At 40.8% G+C, this 27,617-nt stretch overlaps 1 protein-coding gene across 2 annotated transcripts; it reads right to left on the bottom strand.

Moving 5' to 3' along the window:
- Positions 1 to 1,720: 1,720 nt before the first annotated feature.
- NFE2L2 (NFE2 like bZIP transcription factor 2) lies at positions 1,721 to 24,987 on the bottom strand. 2 transcript variants are annotated; one of them, XM_058809157.1, is made up of 6 exons: positions 24,801 to 24,900; positions 17,752 to 17,885; positions 6,774 to 7,043; positions 6,520 to 6,615; positions 5,990 to 6,169; positions 1,721 to 4,096 (listed from the first exon to the last, which is right to left on the bottom strand). In XM_058809157.1, exons 2-6 carry the CDS (start codon positions 17,761 to 17,763, stop codon positions 2,888 to 2,890), a joined length of 1,767 nt encoding a protein of 588 aa, XP_058665140.1. In that variant the 5' UTR covers positions 17,764 to 17,885; positions 24,801 to 24,900; the 3' UTR covers positions 1,721 to 2,887. The 2 variants fall into 2 exon arrangements, with proteins under 2 accessions (XP_058665140.1, XP_058665141.1); XM_058809158.1 differs by lacking the exon at positions 17,752 to 17,885 and having other exon boundaries at positions 24,801 to 24,987.
- Between the last annotated feature and the right edge of the window lie 2,630 nt (positions 24,988 to 27,617).

Raw genomic sequence — 27,617 nt, 5'->3', positions numbered from 1 at the left:
GATATTTCCAGGTAGAGAAGGGAGTTCCCCCAAAACCCAGATTGATGGAGGTAACTATGCTATTACAAAACACCAAAATTAAACATGGCATCGTAATTTTTATATCTTTTCAATACTTAAGGTTCCTACTCTTTTCAAGCATGATTTGTGTGATGTTCTGATGTGCTGTCTTTATTTCCTTGTTTAAGACATTAACGTGGTTTTCGTGTATTGTCCACACTGAGGTGGAATATTCATAAATCAGTCTGTGGTCTCTGACAAGTGTGTGTATCTTAAAATTGTGTGGAGCATGTAAAATCTTGAGTATCACTGAAATTCACATATCTGACGGATGATTCTTTTTCTGCTGTGGGTGCTACAGGTTGACATCTCTCTCTATTAGCTTTTCCTGAACTAAAGTAATCCAAGTATCTCCACAGAAGAAAAAAATGGCCTTCATGTAGAAGATAATACGGCAAGATTGGAAACAGAATAAAATGGTATAACTGGCAAAGACTGCGAGAGCAATGGTGCTAGTGTGCTGACATCTTGAAACTTGTGGTTAAACAAGTTAAAATAGCATGGAAATTTAAAATTTCAGTATAGTCCATAATGGATTAAAATTTGTTAAAATAATTCAATTTTGTATCAGAATAAAGTGTGTATTGTCAAATGACTTACAATCTGAAATGCGTTGGCATCACCTTTTTTTAGTGCTGTGAAGAACACTTAAGTGGTCTAGAATTATTGCAACACATTTTCTTACAGGATCATCTTTCCAACTTGGGACTGCAAGCCAAAAACCCTTGGTTCAGGCCAGCTTTTCAGCTTTATTCCTAATAGTTTTAAAATGGGATGTTTTGATCAAGAAACAAATGGCCTCCATGTGGCAGCTTGTCAGTGTATGAGGTCAGCAGCGTGAGGCTTTTGACTTGGCAATGTCACTAGTCACTTAGATTTCGGAGCATGCTCTGTACCTCAGTAATAACAGTAACAAAATGAAGGTTATAATTTGCAATCTGATGTTTTCCTATGTATGAGTAATGCGTAATTTTTTTTTCCTCAGTGATAGTGGGGGGTTCAATGGGAGAGCAGCATGCACTGTGGTGATGATGTGAAGAACACTGGTTTAAACTGAATGCAAGTTGTCACAGACCCAAGTTACTTTAGACTGATTCTTCACCTGATGAAATTCAAACAAGGCTGCTGCATTAACTGCAGGTTTTTTGCTGTTGCACTTTTGTTTTGGTAATGGAAGAAATATCTTTGTATTGTTTTAGACAAACGGATGGTACAAACACAGCAGTGCCTGCAAAGGCTGTAAGGAATGCTGTTTGCCTTTGGCTTTCACATTAGTGAAATTAAGGAACAAATGGGAGTGCAGGGCAGAAGTTTACTGAAATGTCTGTTTTATAGCCAATTTGTAATTAAAGGTATTTATAGTGCAGCTGTGGAGAGAATTTTCTCTGACAGACATTTGATAGCGTAGTTAATGGCAAAGGGAACCCAGGAGTGTTTTAGGTGCTCTGTGCTTTGCCATCAGCCCCTGCCTGTGTTTAAGAGTTGCTGTGTATCCGTGTTGACTGTCTGTGGCCATGGCTGGGTGTGATTCCTGATGCCTATGCTCCAAAACTGCCATCTTCAAATAGAGATTAGTCCTCTTGCTTTAAGTGGCAGCAGCGTCTTGCATTCCCACAGTGCCCACCCATCAATGGCAAGAAAAAAATCAAGCATGCCTTTTAGAACTTGCACAAGGGATGAAGATAGTTTTTAATGTTCAGATCAACATGTCTTACAAATTATACATTTTATGTATTGAAAAAATCCAAAACAATCAAGTGCAATGAGTTTTTTTTGAATAGTAAACAAAACCATGCTATTTATTTGCCCATTTTTGACTCTTTTATAAATCATTATTTGAACTCCACAAAGCATTTCAATTCACTGAGCAGAGATTTCAAACAGGGCAGGTGGATGGCTGCTAGTATGCAGTTTTCCATAAGCACCAAAGTACCAGCAGGGAGAGGTGATGCTCATTGACTGAAGTCAGAGGCACAGTAGTGTATTTCTAGGATAATTGCTCAAAAGCCTGCAGAAATTTTAGCTCAAAAAAGGCATAATGATGGCAATGTTCTAACAGATTTGAAACACCTTTGGAAAAAAGATCTCATGAATTTACATAATGTTCAAGGAGGAAAACAAAACCTGTGAGCTTAGCATAGACTTGAAACTTTGTGTTACATGGTCTTTCCAAAGGTTATTAAAAAAAAGCTGAATGAAGCATTGGTAAATGCTGACACTGGTGTGTGATTGATAATTATGCTACAGGAAGACTTAGCCTTGGAAAACTAGCAAGGATTTCTCTCCTTTAAGGAAATAAATGTGTATGAGCTGATAAGGCAAAATCAAACACAGTGTCAACTTTTATACTAAATTAATATATTAAATATAAAGCAAATATAAATGTGTAAGAAAAATGGGGAACACTACTGCATATTTATAAAAAATATAAGAAGCCATCCTGGTTGTCTTGCAAGAAATTATATTCAGAAGGCTAAAATCATTTTTTAATATATATCAAATCTATGAATATAACAATAGATAGGAACAGTATATAAATATGGTATATTTAAATATTTACATATATATGGAAACTAGTCAAAAGTGGTGCTATAAGAAGGAAATGTCTGTTATTAAGTCATTAAAAATTTTGTATACGCCCATCTGCATTATCTGATTAATTTTCAACTTGCATTTTCCATAAACTAATCAACAACTTTAAAATTATCATTGCATAGACTTACTTAACAAATAGTACTTAATTCTGCATTCTACCTCACAGTAAAAACTACCATGATAATGATACAAAACTAGTAACTCAGAGAACAGGAACCAGCTGTACTGCCCTTCAAAGTTTAGTCCCTGACTGCCTGCTCTTAGGAACAAGAAAGACATTGCCATCTCTAGTTTGCTGCAGTGAATATTCACTGGGAGAGTAAGGCTTTCCGTCTTCATCACGTAGCATGCTGAAGACCTCGAGGTACAAGGTGGTGAATTGCTTTTTCATTTGATGAAGGCTCCTGTCATGCTCTCCTTTTTCCTTAAGCAATTTTTCTTTCTCATCTTTTAGGTTACTCAAATCATGCTCCAGTTCTACTATATTTTCCAGTTTTCTTTTACGGCAATTTTGAGCAGCCACTTTGTTCTTGCCTCTCCTGCGTATATCTCGAATAAGCGTAAGCTGGGCTTCGCTGAACTGCTCCTTAGACATCATTTCACTGAAGTCCGCAACAGGGAGATTGATGATTTTTTCAACAGGAAAAGGGATCTGCAGAGCTCTGGCTCTTTGCTCATCTCTTGTGAGATGAGCATCAAGGCGGCCTGGAGGTTTATCTTTTGTGAAGGGAACTCTGGGTTGGCCAGGAGCAGGAGGGGGTTCTTTCTTTGGTGTGGCTGTATGTGGCAAACTTGATGTTTGAGTGCTTGGCCCTAAGGAAGAAAACACCTGATCCTGGAGGTGCAAAGAGTACAGACCAGCACTGCTCTGCAGCATACTTCCAGAAGCACCATCTGTTTCTTCCATTTCAGAATCGCTGCAACCCAAAGTCTTATCTGCATAGGCAGATGATTCCACAGAGTCCTCTGGCGACGCCACGCTGGAGCTTGCATTCAGTGAAATACCAGAGTCAGAATCGTTACATTCTGCTCTGGTCCCTGAGTGGTTGCCATTAAAAGCTTTACACAGTGCAAAGTCAGAAAGATCAATAGGTTCACTTAGAATCTCTGCCAGGGACTGACTGATAGTGTTCGTTGCTGCTGCATCACCGTTCACCTTTGTATCAATAAACGTGGTGTAGAAATCCTCACAGAAATCAGAGTTTGAAGGGGATGTGTCATTTAAAGAGTTCACACTCAGCTGGCTGGTGTCTTCTGCTGGTAAAATGCCTGAGAAGGGGCCCTCCATACCATCCAGGAAATCTGGACTGCAGTTAGCATCCTTCTTCAGCATGGGTAATGAGCTGCAGTAACTGTAGCTGTTGTGCATCTCTGCTGGCTTGGTCTCAGGGCTTGTCACTGTGCTCACCTCAGCCAGGTTATCATTTTCAATGTTCAGGCACTGGATGAGTAATGCAAGGGAGAAGTTGAGAAACACGTCTGCAATTGATAAAATCCTTTTCTATAACCCAAAAGCATTAAATAGCAATCAACATGGACATAAGGGGTTTTTTAACACCATTGTTGTCTAGATGCAGCACCCTTGTGCTATGAAGAGGCAATCAAAGAAGATGACAGATACCAAAGCAAGAGCACAAACAACTTGTTCTGGACAAAGCATTTTAGAGTAAGAGAGCAGAGCCTCTCAGGCTCAGAGCAAGATGCTGAAGACACCCATTCCAATGTGATTTAGAAACTGCAATTGCTAGTTGCTGCCAGGTCTGAACTTCTCACAAGCACCACTGCTAGGAATGTATGAGTACAGAAATGTAAAATTCCTGAATGAAACTTAATGAGCATGTACAGTAAACAATGACTTCTAGAACTATTAGTTCACAATTCCTCAAAACCAAGATTCTTCTAGGATTTACTGAATGAAGGAGCTTTCAGCACAGAGCAATGTAATTCTTGGTGAAGTAAGAAGAGTGCTAACATGGAGCCAGGCAAACACATTAGTTCAGCTGGCTAACACCAGTGTGAGTGTCAGACTGCTCCACTGATGGGCTTTCACTGGCTACAAGAACAACGTTATAATGAGCTGGCAGTTGCCTAACTGAAGCTGAAATAAACAGGCCTGCTATCCCCCAGGAATTACTTAACTAGAGGTTGTTCAATGCTTAAGCTAAGAATTTCAATGTGAGAGCTCTATTTTTCCATTTCTCTAAACATAATTTGTACAAGGCAGTGCCCTTATTTTAATTATCTTTTTTTTCAAGAAAATTATTCAATTACTATTCAGAATTACTGCAATATATTACTTTGGTTTGTTTTCTTAATGTTTGGTTTCTTATTTTCACCATCACTGCTGCCTCTTCACAGCCAATTGCCCTTGTTACTTATGTGGGCTCTTTAAGTCTAACACAGTAATCAGGTTAGAAAACTAGAAGAACATAAAAAATATAAAAAGATGAATAGAGGAGGGAGAGTGGCAGGAAAAAGCTAAATCAGCTTTGCAAATTTTCGTTTTAGTTTTTTGAAATATATCTGAATATAATTCAGATTTATGGGCACTCCACCAAGCAATCACCTCTTGTATTAATAGCATAAAGTAGAGCAGCAGCATGCTGGAAAGCATGATGACATTCTACAGTAATATATTTGAAAATAAATTTATTCAATTTTATAATCAAATATAAGGAAAACAGAAATATAAAACATAGGCTAAAAATTCCTACATACTCTCTGTATTAGCGAAGTGACTCTTTTGTTCCTTTGAGATATCCAGTTCACATACATTACACAAGTTGTTCTTACTGAGTATGTATGAACAGCATTCATATAAATATACTTGACTCTTCTGTGTACCTAAATATATATTCTATTATCAGCTTTAAAAAACCTTTTCCTTAGACAAAACTTGAATGCAAAAGCGATCATATTCACACAACTGGACAGTTCCAAAAAGCCCCCAACATTTACAGTAACACTTGTGAAAACAATTCCTGTTGCAGATCCGTGACTCAGAACTGTCCATTTCTGAGCAGCTGCATTTTATTGATGGTCACGCTGTATCACACAGAGGCAAACAGTGACTTGCCAAACATGAGGAAGTTCTGACTGACAAGTGTTTTGTTAAGGTTTATCCATAAACAACTCATTTCATGCTTTCTACATGTTTTTCAATATATTCTTTTTGAAAAAAAATTAAAGCTTATATTGACGTATAAACATCCTACAGGTGTAGAAACCAAGTCACAGCCAGCATCTCTTCAGATGCTATTGTACTGCCTTCTCCAAAGTACTATAGTCCTCCAAAAAGAACATGCTTTGTTTTTCGGGTACTTGTTATACTAACCTGTAACTCTGAAAGGGACAGTAATTCTTCCCAAACTTGCTCTATGTTCTGCATATTCTCTGCATCAGTGGGTTGTACTAGATCAGGGGATTCAGGTGGCTGAGTTTGATCAGAAGAAACAAAGGCTGGGTTGCTATTGACCTGAGCAGGAACCAGTGACTGAAATGCAGCTGAAGAAGCCTGAAGGGTTTAAACAAATAATTAAAAACCTGAACAAAACAATGTTAACTAAAAAACACACTCAAAAAACCAGATGTACATTTTCCAAAGCAAAAACCGAGTTTTTGGAGTTCTGCATCATTTCTGCAGAACAAACAGGTGTTTCTTAAGGAAAGCATTTTTTTAATACAATGGAGTATTATAAAAATAGGCTCAAGCCTACTCAGTGCTTTATGTCAGCTGAAGCCAGCTTGAGGAGAAAACTCAGATCACAAATTAGTCTTATGATGAAGACAAATCTTAGTCAGAGAAGACATGAGACTGACCCTGTGGAAAAGCACCCATGAAACCACTGAACTGTGCATTTTTACCTCATGCTCATCTATAAACGGGAATGCTTCTGCCAAGAGCTGCATGCAGTCATCAAAGGACAAGGCCTCTGCTTCTGGTTTTGAAGGCTCTGTGGTCTAAATAGGAAAGTTATGAAAAAAGGTTACTGCATGTTTGAGTAACAGAAGATATTCCATTACAGCAACACATGCAAATTCACTTTAGGCAGCCACTAGCATTATGCCTTCCTGTGAATGGACAAAGGGTTAAACACACTCACACCACTGGAGTTTACCTGTGCGAAACCAACGGGTGGCTCAGTATTTTCTGACTGAATGCACTGAGCTGGCTGCACAGGAATGAATTCACCTGTCTCTTCGTCTAACTCCAGCTGAGCCAGCAAGGCTTCCTCCTGCTCTTTTTGGAGCTGCTCTTGTCTTTCCTTTTCAAGTTTCTTCTGCTTCTCGAGTTCATACTCCTTCTGCCGCTGCCTGGAATCAAACACTTCACGTCTCGCCCCAAGGTCTATATCTTGCCTCCAAAGGATGTCAATCAGGTTCATGTCCTGCAACAGAAATGCTTTTTTTAAGCAAGATCCTTCCAGGCAGAACTGGTTTAGAACAATAGCAAAGCTTTAAATCTCTGTGTCAAATGGGCAGACGCATGTAACTGAAGCTTATTCTCTTAATCCTACAAAATTAGCAGAATAAAACTTGGCTCTATATTACCTTTCTGAAGTGTGTGATCTGGTGGCTTGCCTTCTGTGGCCCACACAGAGGCTCACAGAAACCAAGAATTTACTACAACTGGTAAGGTAATACAGGAACTGGCCAGAGGATAAATATATTCTTCTTTTTTGACTTGTCTCATAGAAAACATGAAGATACAGAATGAATTTGTCACAAAGGAAGTAGGAGAAAAGAGAGAAATTGAGAAGTTTGACCATGTAAATTTTTTTTCACATGTTCTTGTAAAACTGCAAAAGCTGCCTAAAAACATGATGGAGGCTTCCTGAAGTAACTATAATAACCATGCAGAATGTATTTTGGATTAGTAATGTTCCATTCTGGTATTACTCTTAAAGATCAGCAGAACAGAGCTTCAGAGCTGCAGGAAAATCTGGTTTCAAAGACCCCAAGTGACATAACATCACTAGTACTAAAGACAATTATTAAGACTATTAGTAAGAAATTGTAATTGAAAGCTTAGTCTGTGCTGATGTTCTAAATGTGGCTGGTTTGGAGCAGCTGAGTATAAACAGTGCTTGCAGGGTCTCAAATACTGTTAATGAGTTGGCCCCTGGCTCATCACAGAGTCCAAATGGAATTCTGCTATTTAGGAAAGAGCAACTGCTTAATACATATTATGGCTACAATTACTTTTAATTTATTGCATCAAGGCTTTTTTTTTGGGGGGGGGCAAGGGGCTTAATAGATTCTTCTGTTTTAGTTTTTTACTGTTCAAATAGTCAATATTCTCAGGGCTGAAGTCTAAAGTATTTTCTTCTATGAAGAAAACACTCTAACAGTCTAAATGTATTAATTTGTATGCCTGCTGATACAGAATTTTAATATTTGCTAGCCACATTTCTCAGATGGGTAAATGCCAACCATTTAGCTGGTGCCTGGAAATTTTTGATTTTATTATGCTTAAAATTACCCTTCAGGGCAGCATGTGAAAATAATGTTCAGTGTTGGGCATCCTCATCAGATTAACACTGTACAAGTAATACACCAAACACTGCATTTCATTTAAACAGAACCTTCCTGATTCACTCAGCAGCTCTACACCCAAGACAGAATTTTTTGCCATCATATAAAATTAAAACATTCCCTTACCTCTAAAGGTTATTTTCAAATAGAGAAGCAAAGTAACCTGTATGCCAGCTCATGCTGCCATTCAAAATGATCACGTCATTACAACAGCTATGGCAAAAAGCTTCAGGCCAAGTCCATATCTGAACAAACCAATTCAGTGTCCTCAATTCCACATGGCATGAACGACTTCTACTAATAACTAAAAAAATGTATTTTTACTAAAATTGGGTAATTACGTAAAATATCTTTGTGTAACACAATGCAGACACTTCCAAATCTAAAACATATTTAATATACCTTGTTGGGAGAGACCAAACTCAGCTTTAATGGCCAGCAATGAAGAAGCTGAAATTATTACAGTGGCTGCCCAAGACAATGTTTGGTCTTTCCAGATTGGCAGGGTAAAATGAACTAATTAAGTTCTGCAGTAATTGCAGATACTGCAATATGGTATAGCTTCATTAAGGGCCAGTAGTTTACCAGCTGCTCAGTGTCTCCTCCTGCAGCAGATCCAAAAGTGTTTCCTAGTCTCTGAGCATTTGCAATATGTTCTGGATAAAACTGCAGGATCTGGATTTTAGAGCTCACTTCTGAATTATTCATTTACAAAGCACCATTAAAAATGTGACTCAGAAGATTTTTGTGTGTGTGTGTGTGTGTGTGTGTGTGTGTGTGTGTATAATGCACAAAAATATCATAACTGGTGCTCAGTTTCAGGTTAAATAATGAAAAACAAAGTTTTTCTTTCTGTAGCTACATAAGGCAAGAAAATCCATGTAGCCTTAGTACAAAAACTTAAGACCCAGCTATTACCTTTTTCAGCCATTCTAACGACAACAATCACTATCCAAGTAAGTAGCTTTGTGTGCTGCCTCCTTTGTGGGATGTCTCCAAAGACACCAGCTGACCAAAGAAAATGCCGTGCCTGTGCACCACTTTGTGTGTGCAGCAGCCAGTTCAGGATTCTTTTTTGAATTAATATGCTTGCATACTTACCAAGATTGTCAGGTTCTGAGCTGTTGTCTGACAAATATGACAGCACTGATTGGCTCCTGTCACTATTTTTCAAGTGACCACATTTAGGTCAGTGTCTTATCTTTAGCAGACAGCTGAGCTTGGCCAAACAGTGTCATGCTCAACCCTGGAGGGCACTGCTTGTCAGGAGCACTTTTAAATTTTATTTAGTTGTGCTACTGACACTTAAAACCAAAAGGATAGGTTGTTTTGTTTTTGCTACCACCATGTAACTGAAAAAGAGCCCTCCTATTTTCAGTCTGAAAAGTTGTATGTAAATACAGCAATATTAGTCTTAACTTTGAATAACAATTCAATTAATTACTCTTAACATAAATGGGCTATATGGAGGAGTGTTCTTCTGGTCAATATGCTGATATGTAGTATCTAACAGCACACTGATTTAAATATTAACCTGCCACTTAACACTTATCTATAATTTCAACCAATGCTTTTAGTAATACTTCCCTTTTCAAGGAAAAAAGTATTGTGGTCATTAGTCCAAAGCCTCAGGTTAAAGTTAAGGGAGTCAACACTGACAAGTGATTCACTGAGGAATGAATCACAACCACAAGCACGCGGTAGTAGCAAAGAACTCTTAAAAAAACCCTTGCAGTCTAAAGCAAACATTTTGCAATTTTGTTCCTTTAGCCTCCCCACAGTCTTCCTCTTTATTTCCCTGCCCTGTGTAACTCCAGCACATACACACACAGAGGTACCCACACAGGCAGGCATTCTACCTCAGGTTCACCACTGAAGCAATTTTCCCCTTCTGCTGTGAAAGCATCCCAGGAGTAACTGTGTACTCGATGCTTGGAGTGTAAAACTAAAGCTATTAAAACGTGCCCTCCTCTCCTGTGCAAGGGCAACCCACTGGTTTTTAGGTGCCTCAACATGATGTGCTGGTCTCAGAAAGACTCATTTGGAGATACAAGTGAGCACAGAGTGGCCTCTAAGCTGGAACACGTGCACCGAGAGTCCTGTGAAAGATTCATCTGACCCAGAGCTGGCTGCGGCCCTTCAGAGCCAGGCTGACCACTTCCCTGAATATCAGACACATTTACAGCAAAGGCACAGCCTCATGTGACAGCCTCCACAAGCACCCACTTGTTCTTTCCTCCGTTGTGCAACTTCTTGGATTGCATCAGAGGAAATGCCGGGCTTGGCAGAGCCAAGGGGCCGCAGGAAGAGCCCGGCCTGTGCCCAGGAGGGATTGCAGCCGGCGCTTCCCCCTCGCCTGCAGCTCAGCCCCTTCCCTCGGAGCACCAACACCTCAGCCAGGGCAAGTGCCTATGGGATTCAACCTGGGGATTACTGCCATCCAACATTCCTAACTTTGGAAAAAATGGTATGGGTTTAATACTTTTCTCAAGCAGACAAACAGTGATTTGATTTTGGTTGATTTTGGTTTGATTTTCTTCACAATTTTGAAGACAGAGAAACACTTCTCCCAACAGAGGACATGTTTGCTTTCCCATGATCCATGTAAGCAGGAGGTGCCTTGTACTGATGGTTTGATTTTTCTGTTCATTTTGTGATATGCTCTTCCAACCACATTGATAGCTTAGTTTGGACATATAAAGGCACTTTTAATAAGATAAACATAAATGTTAAACAATTCACATTAAGCCACCATCTGGCCCTCAATGGAAATTTTCATGTTTTAGATTTACATATCAGCATTTGCCATCTGGGCAGAGTCTGTTATACATTTTATGAGAAAATCTCTGACTACATTGTAAAGTTTGACAATTAACTCTTATTGCTCCTAAGCAAATGTTTGCAGAAGGGTAAACAAAGGAAAGAGACCCTGTTTTCGTGTTACTTTCATGGACTGACTTCCATGCTTTAAACAAAATGCTAATCTTTTGTTTCATCCCTGTCTGGTTTATCTGACTGGTTTTGGTGCTGTTTGGAATATGAGCCATTCACAGGTAGCCTTGCTAGAATGGAAACATCCAGCAGCTCAAGTGTAAGCAGATAAACAATCTCAGCACCTTCAACCCATTGTAAGCTATTCCCTGGATACAGAGCACATTGTGAGGTTTGTGCATTTACTTCTCCAGTCATGCCTTTTGCACCATAAATTGAGATAACACGAGCAGAATCTCCCACCAGACCAGGATTTGTTTTCCTTTCCCATGATGTGTTAGCACCTAACCCCACAAACACAGATGATTTCCCATGCCAGCTGGAGTCAGCAGAAGAGCAACAGAATCAGTGGCTACGGCATCCAGCAGGGAGCTCAGGCCAGCACTGCACGAGGAGCAGGGAAGCATTCCTACAGCTTACCCACAGAAACAGACACGGCAAAGTATCCCTCACTTCTGCTCTTATCACTTATGTTTTCCAGAAAGTGAAGCGAATGAAGAAAAAAGCACTTTACATTCCTGCTTTAACTAAAAAAAACCGTCTTGGAAGTGAGACAGGCTCAAGGACCTGAGACACTTCAAGGCAAGAATGAAAGGAGGCCATCAAGTAATACTGGCAGCATCTTATCACTTAAGAAAAGCTCAGTGGAAGCAACAGCTGAAGGTTTTCACCTCATTGTTCTCTAGAGGAACTGATTTTGTTCAAATCATTTTTAAGAATTATTTATAAATAATTTAATATTTTCAGATAATCTCTGGCATCTCCATAACTACTGTTTTGTTTTCTAAATATTTTTCAAGGTAAGTTTCTTAACTACAGCTTACAATTACAGAAGAAAATTCTGGACACATAAGCCTTATGTTTAAGGGAGCACAGAAAGCAGATAAAGTTAGCCCAAACCCCTAACTTTTTAAAAACAATCAAGAAGAATGGGGAAAAGGGAATGACAGAAGTTGCTTACACTGGTGGGCAGAGGGGTACAACAGCAATTTCAGATGTCTGAACTGAGAGTTTGGAGTGTGACAGAACAGACAGCTGTCAAACAAAGCCACATGACAGCAACCTGAGATTTGTGAATACACAAGGTCAAATCCCTGACTGCCCTGCTGTCTGCTGTCCCACCAAGACTTCTGAGGAATCTGGAAGGAAACAAGGTGCTTGGATGGATGGAAGGGGATGAGCTTTTTTGTTTTTCATACCTGTGCCAACTAACACTGGTGTGACTGTACTGACACTAAACCAGTATGCTTTGACACTACACCAGCCTGCTTCTCTTTCTTTATGCCCATTTCCTCTTCCTGGTCCTGAAGTCTTTGGATACCTGAGCCACTAAACACTCTTAAAGCCCTGGCAGGCCAACTTACCTATGAAAGGACTCAAAATGGGTTGAAAACCCCTAGCTTTAAAGAAGTGATATTGCAAGAGAATTTTCACTCCCTGTCTGTATAAATAAACCTGTTAAATGCCGTCCATGCACATTGTGAGGTTTGTGCATTTAGTTCTCCAGTCATGCCTTCTACACCATAAATTCATTCTTCAACATTCATCAACACACATTCTTCTGCCCCAACAGAGCCAAGTAAGATCAGTTCCTGAAATGTTAAGTCTATGTATGCAAATTTATATTTTCTCCTAACAAACATCTCATAGTCCAGACTGTACCTCCCACTGTATTACAGCAAGCTATCTTACTAAATGTCTAGTTGTCAGGCTCTATACTTATAAATTAGATTAGCTGAAAATTTCTTGGCTGGATTGTCCAGCACTCTTAAGCTTCACTTCAAGCCTCGTCTAAGGGCATTACTCTGACAAAGACTGGGAGAAGTTCTGCCTGGCTGGAAGTACAATTCTGGATATTACTCACCCATTCTCCCAACCCTCACTCCAGAAACAACTCCTCTGAGATGTGGATTATTTATGCATTTTACCTGAAATGTCATCTTCCAGGAATGGTATCAACAAAGGCTAAGTCTATAAGTTATATATACAGTTCTCAATATGATGGTTTTCTTGAAGGCATTCCATGGCAAGCAAGCTTTCCAAACTGCCAGGGAGAAAATACACCTTCTATATGCCTTGTAAAAAGCAAGGTGTATTTATACATATGTCTTTTCACCCTCTGTAGTGAAAAGATAAGTTTCTTTAAGCCTCAAGAATGTAAAATGAGCAAGAATGTAACTGCAATAAAAAACAGCTGTTGAAGGCTGTTTATGGTCATTAATGTACTAGCTTTATTTCAATTCCAAAACCTGCAAATCCTAAAGCTAACAGTAAAGCAAGACCAAAGCAGGCAAAGGAAAACACCTACATCAGAAACACAGCAAAGAAGAGGAAAGGGAAGGGCACACACAGCTTACTTCTTCACTCTGGCAAGTCTTCTCTCATTCCGCAAAACCAATCAGTCCCCACCTCCCTGACACTCCTTAAAACACTGGGCATGTGCAAGCGCCTCGCAGCACTGCCAGCCTGGGCACAGCAGCAGGAGCACCACTCTCCTCTCTGGCTCATTCTCATCACCAACAGGCAGAAACACAAATCTATGGCCTTCTCCCACCACTTCTGCTCTGCTCTGAGGTGACCATTTATGGTACAACAGATCAGGGGACTCTTCAGTGCTGCCAATCTTTCTGCAGAAGACTGTTTCATGATCTATTTCAGACACTCCAGAAGCAGCTGTGCTTTTCTAAATTGTTTGATCAATACATATTTGAGATGATGGGTTTAAAACAGTAGTTTAGTAGGAGTTTAATACAGTGTTGGTTTCCAGAGGCTGAATGGAATCTGGACTGATCTTACCTCAATGTACTTAAAAAAAAAAAAAAAAAAAATTGAAATCCCAAATCCACAGTCTCATTCGCATGGCTTACAGAAAGCAAAATCTTTAGTTTGACATTGGTACATATTTTCTTTGTCCAGTACCTGATTTTTCCAAAGTTATCCTCTAGTACTGAGGACCAGATCTATCATGCATTGTTATTTGCTCCAAATTCCCTTATTTCTGCCTTAGTCATAAAGAAAAGACAGAGTAAGGTCTAACATGGTGAACTGATTACAATTAATTTTTCTTGAATAAACTGAATTATGCCCATATTTACAAGTGCTACCATGGCTGCTCAGAACAAGCTAAAAATGGCCATGGTTGTCATCCTGCTTCTTCAAACTTAGTCCTAAAACTCTTGACATCCCAGAGTGCTTTCTGAAGGATGTGTATCTAAAGCAATGAGCCATACATGTTTTCAGAGCTTTGCTGTTTTTGTTAAATGGGTTCTGCTTTTCCCTTTTCAGTCTTGATTATATTGTATTAATCCAATTTTCCCTTTTCCACAGTTTATTTGGCTGGTAGTGTTGCAGTCCCTTACACTCCAATTCTGAATCCCTTTTTCAGCTTAACAGAGTTACCGACTTACTATTTATTTATCTTGCATCAGCAGCATTACAAAATTCAGTCAATAACCACAAAAAAGTTAATATGTATTCAAGTTACACAAGTTGCATCATGAACTTGGGAGGCCGGCAAAAATACGGGATTGTTTACCAAGAGTGGCTTAGTCTGTCTGTTTGATTTTCCTTGATACATCAACAGAATTCTGCTGTGCTGCCCCAACAAGTAGAGAGAGCAATCCTGCTGTGGCTGACTTTCTAGCTGCTGTCTAATCACCAAGTACTGCACCACATAAAACCATTTTAAATGTATTCAAACAGCAGCCATCTCAGACAGACCAGCTCTTCCTGAAACAAAATACGGCTTTAATGCCTTTATTTGTGTTTGGAGGGGTTTTTTTCCTTCCCAAGTTAAAACAGCATCATAATGAAACAGGCTTTTATTGAATTTTGTCATTTATACAACAACAACAACAAAATCTTATACGTAAACAAATAATATGAGAAAAATACTGCTGATATTTCAACCACAGGAATTCAAAAGCCTTTGCATCCCACTTTAATTTAACAGGTAACTGTTTTTCAAATACTGTAGGTTCAATATAGAATATATTATCTTTAAACTATTCTGCTATACCCAGCCAAACATGTACTCTGCAGACATTGCCACAGGATACTCACTAGTTTATACACAAGAGGATTTGTTTACAATAAAGGTTCAGTCATCTGGGAAACATGATCCAGTCAAATTACAGAACATTCTTTTGTCCAATCAAACAAATCAGGAAGCAAAATGAACATAAGAACAGAGAAAAGAATCTAAAAACTGCAAATAGCATTAGGTTGTATAAATCTTGTGTTATAACCTATTAGCCACTATTGTGATTTCACACCTTTTGGAAAAGCGAGTTTCAAACCAAACATGAATACTGTGTTTGAGGGTCCATATATTCTCCAGGATTATATCTTTCTTGTACTACACGTTTCCACAGCCTTGGCATCTCAGTTTAAAATCCCCATTTCCCCTGTCGTTTTGCTGATGGCTGGGCAGGTCACAGGGACAGCCCCAGCTGGGTCACTGCAGCTGCAGCACGGCTGGATGGGGACACCGCACACTCCAACACCACGGGAGGCACATCCTGTCAACCTCCACCCCACTCATCTCACAAGCAGCTTACTTTGTTCTTGCTGTTTGTGCACCCAACTACAGAGGCAAGCAACTGGAGTGCCTGGTGAGTTAGAAAGCAGTGAGGTTCACCCAGTGTCCTGGCAGCACACACCCAGCAGCCCTCCTTCAGAAACACAGACAGCTGCTGTGGCTGCATCAAGGAAATTCCACACAAACACCTCATCAGCCAGGAGTACTATCATAAGACTAAAAGCTTAAGAATAGGGTTAAACTGCAGGGAACAGTGTTTGCTCCAGATGTGCCTGCATCTGCCAGAGTACACGGGTACACAGTCCCCACTGAAGTCTGTGGGGCACAGGTGTTAATAGTGAGTCAGTCCTGCAATTAACATGCCCTTCTCACACACATAATCCATACAGACAGTGCTGGGAATTCAGTCAGTGCACAGTTCTCACTAAACCAGCAGGGTGGGAGTTTTCTGAGTGTTCAACCTCTAATACACTTATTATTTAGTTTCTGCAAGGGGAAAAGAAACCAAACCCAGAAAAGAGGCCAAAAATACATTGCTATTCAACTGCTTACCACTGGGCAGTAGAGAATTATAACAGATTTGAGAAAGGGATACCCAGAGGGGCACATTTTAGCTGTGCTGGCAATATTTTTCCAAAAGAGTAATTCATGGTTAAATGGCACTGTGAACAGCCTTTATTAGTGACATACTTCAGTCAAGAATAATACCATTCAACCCTGCACTATTGACCAAGAAGACTCTGCCTCAATTTACACAAAGCATCATAGAAATCATTATTTAATTTGCATGAAAAGAGTTCATATAGCTTTTCCCTTTTCTCTAGCCACACCAAGATACTTGAGTTATCCTTCTACCCATAGAATGAAGCCAGGGTAGATTTTACTTATTTTCTTAAGCACTTGTAATCCACACATTTATCTGCAAAAAGCAAGCCTCCAGAAATCATCAGCCCCCACAAAGGCTTCAGCAATCTCTTTCACATGAAGGTCCTGCAAAGTTAAACAACTGAATCAGAAAGCTCAGTAAGGGCCAACAAGTCAGGCATCTACATGTCAATTTATCATTTCTTTCCACAATGACAGCTTTTGCTTAAGAAGGTAAACCCACTGAGGAAGTGAACAATAACTGGGCAGAAAACAAAAGCTCTGTCTGTGTGCTGCATTCCAACCCTCACTTTTCAATTTATAAATCCTGAAAGCAAAAGGATCTAATTCATCTTCCAAGGCATAAACCAGAGCAGGTAAATGATTTTACAGCTCTTGCCAAAGTAATGCTCAATACCTTCAAAAGAGCAACAAAACTGCAAAACTCTGCCATAAGTAACTGTCCTTCTGTCCAAATCAAGAGCCTCCACCACCTACCATTTTCCTTGGGGCTTTTTCCATGTCTGTTCCCTTGGAGTATACAGGAGAACTCATAGCCCATTTTATCAAAAACTCTCATCCCAAGCTTCATTTTGAATTTAAGATAATTCTGTGGCTCTGACCTTAGTGACAGTTTCAGAATAATCCGAAGCACTCCATTAACAGTTTTATTATTTAAGTGGCTCCCATTCTTCACTTTGCTGACAAAAATACACTTTGAGAGATGAAAGATGTCCAGAGATGTATGCACTAGCTGTCAGCTGAGCAAAGTCTCCCAAGAGTGGTCAGCACAGACTACACTCCTGAAGTGATCGATGATAAAGGATTACAAATCAAGCCAGAAAAGATTCCATGGCACTACAACATTTCACTGAGTCACAACAATTCATACTAGTTGAAGAACTAACCTGGTAACATCCTAGTTCAAATACTAAAACCAAAATAGAAAGCACAGTATCAGAAGTCATTGTGCTGTAATTCTCTGTGACAACCTGTTACAGCTGTTACACAGCTATAAGGCACATTAATACAATGTACATTTCCACAGCCAAATAATTTAAATAATTTGGAAGACCAGCTGTCAGAAATCATAATTTAAATTCAAATATAAGTCCTGGTTTTCATATTATGCTATTTTACTAGCACCATTTTTGTTAGGGACTTACTTTTATTTTCATCCTTTGGCATCTTAAATCGTACTTGTTTCAAAAGTTTACTCAGGTTTGTTTGATTTCTTCTACAAATATCAGTGGGACAATCTTCCAGAAATTCCTCGGATGACACAGATCTCAAGACCCATCTACAGCAGAAACACAGCCAAGTGTGAATATAATACTGTGTCATAAACCAGAAAACATGTCCATGCATCTCATGTCAAGTAATTCACAGTAGAATGCACCAGGGTCTACAGTACACTTGTACCAAGAACGTGACTACATTATCTGCACTGGTACAGACACATCAGTGACTCCTCCAGTGACAGTGGTAAAGTCAAGCATTAGTGTCACAAAATGGGGTGGAATGCCCTACTGACAGGTCTTGGATGACCTCTGCTGCTACAGTGCCCATGTTCTCCTTCCAGCCATGAAGCATCCAAAATTCTTACCCTTCTGAGCTGAGCTGCACCAGCCTTCAGAGCCACCCACTCATCCCTGTCATCCTCTCTTGTCCATTGTTCTGCTACCCAGCTGACTGTGGAACACGTCATCTGGTCACATAACTGCACGCAATCCAACTGGAAATACCCTGATTTAGAACAAAATTCAGTCTTCTTACCCAAGAGCATGTAACTCAAGCAAGCAGCTCCTGGAGGCAGCAGGAAGAAATGATGAGGTGTCCCCACCCTGGCTGGCTGCAGAGCAGACATTAAACTGGCCCTGTCTCACAGGGGGAGCTGCAGCATTCCCAGGGGCACACCTGCACCAACCACATGCTGCCTGGGAATTCTGAATGGGCATCTCCCAGTGGGGAGCCCACCCAGCACAGGAAGCTTTCCACTCTAATGACAGAAATAAGTAGCAAGACACTCATTTTACCACAAGGTTTCAAACAAACAAAAACCCCCATAATCTTATTATCATAGTTCTTTACAGCAAAACGGTGGTGATGACCTGAGCAGGAAGCAAACCAAAGTCACAGCAACTTTTCACATAACTCAGCTGTTGAAAAGTCACTGCTTTAACAATTTGTAGGTATTAATTCTCAAACACAGCAAATAGACACACCCTTAATCATAAAACACACCTCCTCTCACAGGCACACTATCAACCAAGCTCCTTCTGAGTCAATTTCCCAAGTATGCAAACTTTGTTTCGCAAGCTGTCTCGGGGAGTGGAATTTTTGTTATACTTACAAGAGACAGCATGTAAAATCAATACAGCAAACAGCAATAAAACTTTGAAACTGCAAGACAGAAGTGGGGGCATGGAGGGAAAAGGTGATATCTTTACATTTCATAGCAATACAGAGGACACTTCCTTAAAAGGTTTTAAAGAGATGGTTTCAAACTGATCTTACATAACTTTGTTGCTTCAACTTCAATCTTAAAGGAACTTTCTTTCCCTTTCTCTTCTCTTTTTTAACTAGATTGCTAATAATAATACTGCAGAAGTCAGGCTAAAAGTCTAACTGTAAGACATGTACAACGTTGAGTGGTTTCAACTCCCTCCATACTGCAACAGCATCCACAACTAAGACATACCTTATGAAATGGTTTAGGTTTAGTTTACATTTAAAGATAGAAAACATTAATAATCATTTACATAATTTACAGTACCTTCTAAATAACTCTGATAAACAAACACTGTTTCATATTCCTTCTTCTCAGTATAAAAACTGCAGCTGATCAGGCCAAAATTACAAATCTGAACTGACATAATAAAAAACTGCAGCTGTACCTGTAGTGCATGAATTGCAGCCACATAAGTATTATTTCTAAGCTATACCCATTCTACTAGAGCTGTGCCAATTAGTACTTGTGCTAGGGTTTAGTAATATATTACTGAACAGCAATTATACTCTGCTGGTAGGACAATGCTAACTTAACTTTCAGTTATTAACACTCTGATTCTTTCCTAATAGTTTTCCAAGATCTCCAGAACAATATGTCAAAAATCTAAGTATTTCAAAGTGAATATTAAAGTGAATATTAACATATAAATTAAGAGGCAAACACAAAACCAATGTATTGACATGTAATATTAAAAAATCAATGTGTCACTGAAAGAAAACAGAAAATATTTCACCAAGAATTCAAACCAGCAAAAGACAGAAAACAGAAGATCCTTCATAAGATAAATCACAGAATCACAGAATTTCTACGTCGGAAGAGACCTTTAAGATCATCGAGTCCAACCGATGTTCTAACACCTCAACTAGATCATGGCAAATGCTCCTCTTCAAAGTAGTCAAATAATTAAACACTTCTGTCTGTGCTAGATGTTGCTACAGATTGCTTGGTTACCCAAATTAATATTTAATTTAAATGTATGCTGCCAAATTAAATGTATGGTTCTGAGAGACTTTGCTTCCATTTGAAATGGCCACTGTTGGCATACCCATGTCAAAGTAAAACTAAAGGAATATTAAAACAAGATAACAGAATGGGAAATATATTTTTTAATTTCCTTATTTTAAATAGTAAAGAAAAATTAAGAAATATGTATCTAGAAATAACAGATACATAAAAATAGGTGTTGCTCTGATTGTTTCACTACTGGGCTGCACAGAGCATTATCATTAAACTTTCCTAAAGTGAACGAGTAAAGTACTATAAGATAATTAAATTCTTGCTACTGCCAATTAATACATGACTGTCACTAGCTTTGCTTTTCCCATAGAGAAAGCAGTTACTGGGTAGGAAAGCTGAAAGTACACAAAGCCTATCTTGAATTGAAGGCATTTTCCAATATCTGTTCCAGATAAGCCTTCCACTGTTTTCAGCAGTTTTATACACCACAGACAGCACTGCTGCCTTCAGTTCTTACTGCTGGTTTAATTGTTTACCTTAATGAAACAAATATGCCATAAAAGAATTGCAGTTGAGCAACCCTGAGCGGCACTGTGGTTCACTGTATATCAGTCATCCTTGGATAACACAAATTCAAAGTCATGACTTCCAGCTCCTCCTTCCTCCATGATTTCTCATTGGTCATACTGAAATACTTGCAGAGGTAGCAAATGAAGTGTTTTCAAAACCAATTAAATCAGTTTACTGCTGAGAAAGGACTAAGCCGACCAAGGTGTCATATTCTTTCCCCTTCACCTAAAGCGGCATTCTGTTGCACAAAGTCCAACTTTGGTATAATAAACTGGATCAGAAAACTGAACAGACTTCAAACCCTTTCAAGTTTTCTAGGAATGTGCTACATTAAAATAATAGGTTACTTAGAGTTGGAATGAGATGGAGGCCAAAGCAAACTTTAACCAGGTGATTAACCCAGAGACTTTGCAGGACTTCTTGCTGGCTGCAACTCAATCAGCAGGGGATTAATATTTAATTCATGCCAGTGGGTTACTGCCTGAACTTGTACTGCATCGGCTTCAGCCAAGACAATCATTGGAAATACACCACACTTGCACAAATTGGCCTAAATTCAGTAAATGCTTTAGTAATTTTAAAGCTTATCTTTACAATTGCAAAGAGAAAAAAAAAGAAAGAAGGAGTGCTCAAGATACAAAAATCAAACTAATTTCTTTTTCACAGTGAGTCACACACCCAGTGCTACAGGTTGGGCACATGTGGCATCATTTGCTGGCATCTTCATCTGGACTTTCCATATTTTCTCCTTCTCCGTCAAGTTCACCCTTTTCTGAGGCTGCAATTGACTCTCATCATTCTCCTTATAAAGTCTGCTGCATTCCAAAAACTTTCAGTGACAAACTCCAACAGCTTTCAGCATTTTGAATTTTCTTAATTCTACTGAAGGAGCAAATACAATAAAATTTTACAACGATGTTTGAAAAACTCTAGAAAGGAATAGCATTAATTGATTTTACTCAGAACAAATACTTAACTTGGGTCCTTCCACTTCTAGTGGTCCTCAACATCACCTCACAAAGCCCAGCATACTCCACAAAGGTATCTGACATTTTTTTAACAAAATTAATTCAAGATGCTATTGCTACATTCATTTCAGTCAGGATCACGGAAGTAGCAGTACCAATCAAACAGGTATTTTTCTGCTTTGCAAACTTAAGAGGTAAAGAAAGCAAAAGAAATCAATCCAGTATTCAAGTGCACAATAGATACAATAATAATTTTCAACCATTTCCTTGTCTTTCAAGGTTATACATAACCTACAGCATTCTTATCCAGGATGAGTAACGTCTTTATTTTTTCAATTAAAAAAGAAAAATAATAAAGTAAGAGAAAGAAAGCCAAAAATTATTCTTGCCCATGAACATTAGCGGGAAGTGAACACAAACCTTCCTAACCACCCACACATTCCTACAAAAACATCTCAGCTTCTTTAAAGCACACAAGAACAGCCAGCTGCCTTCTGCTTACAATGGATGTTCTTTTTTATTCCAGTTTGGTCTCTTTCAGACATTTCCCAAAAAACTTTTATAGCCAATCTCTTCTCTAACTTTGAGTGCTAAATATTAATTTCTTCGAGTCAGACAGTCAGGTTTTCTGAGACAATGCACTTGCATTTCCCCCAGTTTCCAATACAACTCTAATTTCTTGGCACATTTTAAAGACATGCTACAGAACAGGATTCATATGATGGATATTTACTACACTCATAACAATATCCATTAGCTGGTCTCCTGAATGGATCGACAAGATCAGCTCCTGCTAGGCTACATTCATTTCAGCCAAATATGCTACACTGCATTACAACTAACACTGGCTTCACTGAAAGATATTCTTTCCTGAGTTTTGAAGGAAAGAAAGCTCTACCAATTCAGCTAAATAGCAAAGTGAGCACAGAACTAGTGGAAATGTCAAAATAAATGCATTTTTACTTAAGGAACTGCTTGTGATACTCTCTCATGTACTTCCTCCAAACTTGTCCTACATTTTAGTAGATAACAATATATTTAGAAATATGGGCATTTCTGATTTTCATCCATTAATAGGTGTACATTAATAGGTGTTTGTACAGATACATTGAGTAGATATTCCTATTCAATAATGTCATTAAATCTCATTATCAAGAAACTAAAAAAAAAACCAAAAACAAAAAACAGCAACAAGCCAAAAAGCAAAGACTTGCTGCCAGCCCTGAGCGGGGTACCTGTTCAGTTTTCCCACAAAATGTACCCTCGTGGAAATAAGAGGCTTTCAGAGAATAAAAACAAACCCACTCACTTGACAATTTAATGCAGCAGGTCAAGAAAAAGAAAAGTATGTGTAACTCCTCATTAAAGGCCTCTGTACTGAAGAGATCATACTGATTGAGCTGGAGACTCTTCAGGACAGCTCTCTAGGTAGGAAAACCCTAACAGATACATTTGCACGCACACTCAATTATTTGTCCACTTGGCTTTGCCAGTTGTTGCAATTAGTCTTACTTCCAATCTAGTGCAACCCATAGTTTCATTGTGTTGGAAATGGAATTCTTTTTGCCCTCTTGTCGTGAGGCTCAAAATTTAATAACTAAGTGGCTTGTTTTGACAAGGTTACAGAAAACCTTTTCAAAAACTTCACATTTACTGAAAAGTTACTAAGTCCTGCCTTCTCAAGTGTTATTTGAAACATCCAGACCACTTGTTCCACTGCAATCTTATTTCTTGGATGGTTTGAGGTCCATGTAGGCAACATTCCATTTCACCTCTGTGCACAGAAGTGCATCCTTCTTCCAGGCAGAAAGGTACAACAAGGGAATACTTTTTACAGGAATATTGCAGGCAATAGTTCTGCTAACTCCCTCAGAAGTGAATAGCTGAAAGAGGAGGTTTTGTATTCTGGTTAAGGAGTTTGATCAATCCCTACACACTTACCTTCACTGCTAGGTACACAGACACTAAGAACACCCTTCCCATCTGCTGGCTTGCAAAATCTGAGCGGATAAATGCAGATTGCATCTCCCCTTGTTTATTTTGAGTCAACATTTTATGGTACTGGGAATGTGAATTTTCCATTCAATGTATACATTTAGGACTATACATGTCAAAGATGATGATAAGTTGCTATCTAAAAAACACACTGCCTTTTCAGGCCAGGTCTGCAGGAGAAGCAATCAGCAGCTGCCGAGCTCAGATAGGAAAAGTGCAAGAGGTGGCATAGTGAAGAGGGTTTGACAAAAGCAAATGAGTAACAAAAGCGAGGTTTCTTGAGAAGTCACAGTGGATTGGGGAAGAAGGTACAGAATCATATACTCAGGAATTGGTCTGTTAAGAGTACCTCAGGAATGAGGCAGAAAGTGCCTGGATAATAGAAGCAAAACCAAATTCACACGGTGCTTACGTAGCACCGGCCAAGACAGTGATTTCTACTGTAGTATTTGCCAACAAACAGAGGAGGCGAGGTGGAGGTCATGGCTGTGCTACCCAGGGCTAGAGAAACAGATGGCCAAGCAGTGTTACAAGCAGCCCAATAATCTAAAGGAACTATCCAATGAACAGAAAAAGGTACATCCAATACTGCTGAAGTCATATTACCTGTAGGAAGCACCCACTTACATGTATGGACAACGTTAGAAGAAACTACTGCATAGCATATGCATAGCAACACACACTAGAAGAGCATCACAACACTTGAGACCTAATTTTGCGATATGAAAAGAATTAAAGCAGCTCCAGAACGATTTTTAATTATTACTTCTTTAAACCTAGCATTTTGTTGATAAGGATATGCTTCTATTTCAAACGCCCAAGAAAAGCACAATTATATAAATTTATAATGTCGTTCAATTATGTTTTCAGCTATTCACACCGCTCTTGTGTAAGTAGTTTGTAACGCAACAGTACTGAATTCCCCCAGGCTTCCAGAGAAGAGGCTCCACAGCACACGAGTACGAACCACAAACACCTCCGAGCCCCAGGACACTCGCCCTGGCAGAGGCCGCTCCGGCTGCGCCTGCCCCGTGCCCAAAGCCCCGCCGGGGCTTTCCGCAGGCGGAGGTGCCGGGGCTCCCCCGGGCCGGGCTCCGCGGGCTGCGTGTGCCAGGCTGACCCGGAGCCCAAGGCGAAGCCGGGACAGCCCGCGGTTGTGCGACAGCCCGGGAGCGGGCCCGGGCCGCAGCAGCGTGAAGCGGCGGTAACTCACCCGAGTGCGAAGCCGGAGCGCTCGGGCCCGCCGGGGGCAGCGACTCGAGGCTGTACCCGGCTCGGGCAGCCCCTGCGGCGCCGGCGCCTCCCTAGCCGCTCCCTCGGGGGCGGCCCCGGCCCCTGGCCCTGCCCGCGCTGCCGAGGCTGCGGGCGGCGGCTGCGGGCGGCCCTCGCTGACCCCGGCCCGGCCCGGCCCCCGCGGACAGCGCGGCCCCGCCCCTACCGTGACTCAGCACGTTCCGGGGGGCGGGCCCGCGCCACGTGCTCCGCGGGCTCGTGACGGCCGCCCCGCCCCTCGCCCTCACCGGCCGGACCCGCCGGGGCCGCGGCGCCGCTCTCACCTGCGCGGCGGCGGCCGCCTCAATCTCCATGGCGCGGGGCCGGCTCAGCGAGGGCCCGCACGGCGCGGCGGCTGCTGCTGGCCCGGCACCTCCCGCCGCTCCCCTCAGCGCTGTTTGGGGACGGGGCTGCGCCGGGACGGCGGCCGCCCCCCCGCTCCGCCCCGGCCCGGCCGCGCAGCCACTCAGCGGCCGCGGGACCCGCGGAGGCGGCGGCTTTCCCGGCAGCGGCAGCGGCCGTGCCGGGCATCTCATCCGTGCTCTCCGCTCCCGCGGCCCAGTGGCCGAGCCCTGCGGCCCCGCGCCCCCCGGGCAGCCCCTGCTCCGGGTGTCCTCGGCGAGGGAAGGAGCGGCCCTGCTCCGGGCCGGGCCGGGGAGTTCGGCAATGGAGCACTGCCGGCAACCCGGCGGGCAGCCCCGGAAACAGCCCCGTGTGCGCCGGCTGCCGCTGCCGGGCAGGGGATCCCGAAGGAGCCATCGAACCAGCCGAAACAGAGATAGGGAGACTCGGGGTTGGCGCGCACCAAGTATTTGGAATTGGTAGCTCCAGGCGAGGTTCCCCTCGGAGCGGCAATGGTACTCGTCCTGATACCATTTTATCAACCTCTTCCGGCTATTTAATATGCAGCACACATTAAAACAACACATCACAGCCCCCAACACATCTACTTCTCAGGGGTAACAAAGCACGTACCAGAGCGTGCCTAAAAGTAAGGGGGGATGCTTAGAGCAGACAGGCCACGGGCTGCCATCCTTACACGTGTCAGAGTTACCAAATTATTGCAGTGTCTTCGCTTAAAGCACCTGTCGTTATATGGTAAATTACATTACTCAGAGAGCAAACCGAACTCCCCTTGAAAGTCAAACAGTTCATCAATTCAGCGCCCTGAGCACCACTTTGAAAAGGGTCTGCTGCCATTGTGTGTGTAGCCTGGCTGATGGTATATGACAGTATGTACCTTTCACATGATCCTTTGATCTCTCCTTGAGCCCATTTCCGAGGCTACTTGCAATGACTAATTGAACCAAATAGTGTGGAATTAGGACACTCTTACTAACCCTGATAAATCTCCCTATTCCCTTGAGGGTGTTTAGTTTCTGTGCTTTGCAGCCAGAGTGCTGTGCTGAGTTTCTCTCAGACCCTGCTTTGGGTATGCACAGCTGCTGGGTTGTTGGTGCCACTTAAACAAAGCTAGGGTGAAGACCTCATTTTCAGGTTTGCCCTTCAAGGTACAAGACTGTGACTTTACAACTTAAAAAACAGCTCAAGTGTATAAATTCAATACATCTGTAGTAATTTGAAAGTTCTTTGCACCTTCATGTTGCAGCTGTGTGTCTACCCAAAGATACTGCTTGCTGTAATTGTATGAAATTTACATATCCCTTGGAAGGAAGAACCTGCAACTTAAGTAGATTTCTTAGATGTATATTTGAAAACTGTACAAGATGTAGTGGAAGCACTTCCCTTACAATGGAAGTTTAGTTAAAGCACGTCCATGGAGCCACTGAACACATTGTGGAGGTTAAGCAGGAGATGAATGAATTAGGTACATTGAAGCAGCTCTTATGATGCTATGGCTTTGATTCCATGGAGGTAGAATGCAAGGTGACAATGAATCACTTGTAATGGAAAACAAAAAGCTAAATTTAAAGTATATTTCTGCATATGATTTTTGTAGTGCCACTTTATTCTGAGGTCTGAAAGTGAACCCAAGTGAATCCAACAAGAAGGGCTCTTGTTGAAGATTCTGGAGAAACTGAAGCAGGCTGTTGTAAGTTAAAAAATCTTTTGAATGCAGCTGCTGCCAGATCCTTGCAAATTATATTTTATTAAGTACCAGCTTTTGGCTTTTTCAGTATTATAAAAGAAACAGTAAGCAAACCAAAAGGAGTAATACACAATGTCAGTTCATGAAAAAAATGCTATGAGGCTATAAAAGTGTCTCTTCTGCATGCTTTATTTAATAGAAAACAAAATAAAATAAAGTGTGACTCTTAGGCATTGGCATAGGTTGTATCATACTGCAGAAATAGTATGCAGAGCCAAGCAGCTTGCTTGGAGTCTGGGGTGAAAAATAAAATGGCAAGGACACTTTCTGGTCAGGCAGATAAAAGAGCATTGACTATATATTTCATTTGTGTTCCTTACTTAATTTCTTTTCTCCTTTCCTTATCTTCACACCTTGTGCTCAGGCAGACCAGCACTTCATTTCTAATGAGAAGGCAGTCATCCAAAACCCAGCTTAATGAAAATGCTGCATTGCACTGGATTATTCCTGCTGTACACTGCTGAGGAATGAGGTGTATGGCTTTGGGAGCTTCTGAAACAAAGTACCTGCAGTGCTTTTGTGATACTGCTAATTTGTGTCATCAGACAATCTGGAATACCTGGAAACACAGATTTGTTTGTGAGTTGCCCTTTACTGATTTTTATATAGTAAGGTTTTGAAGAAAATGTTTTCAATTAACATTTCATC

The sequence above is a fragment of the Ammospiza caudacuta genome, chromosome 8, assembly GCF_027887145.1.
Source record: "Ammospiza caudacuta isolate bAmmCau1 chromosome 8, bAmmCau1.pri, whole genome shotgun sequence".
NCBI lineage: Eukaryota > Metazoa > Chordata > Aves > Passeriformes > Passerellidae > Ammospiza > Ammospiza caudacuta.
The sequence above is the reverse complement of the archived record's forward strand: the minus strand, read 5'-3'. Positions and strand labels throughout refer to the sequence as shown.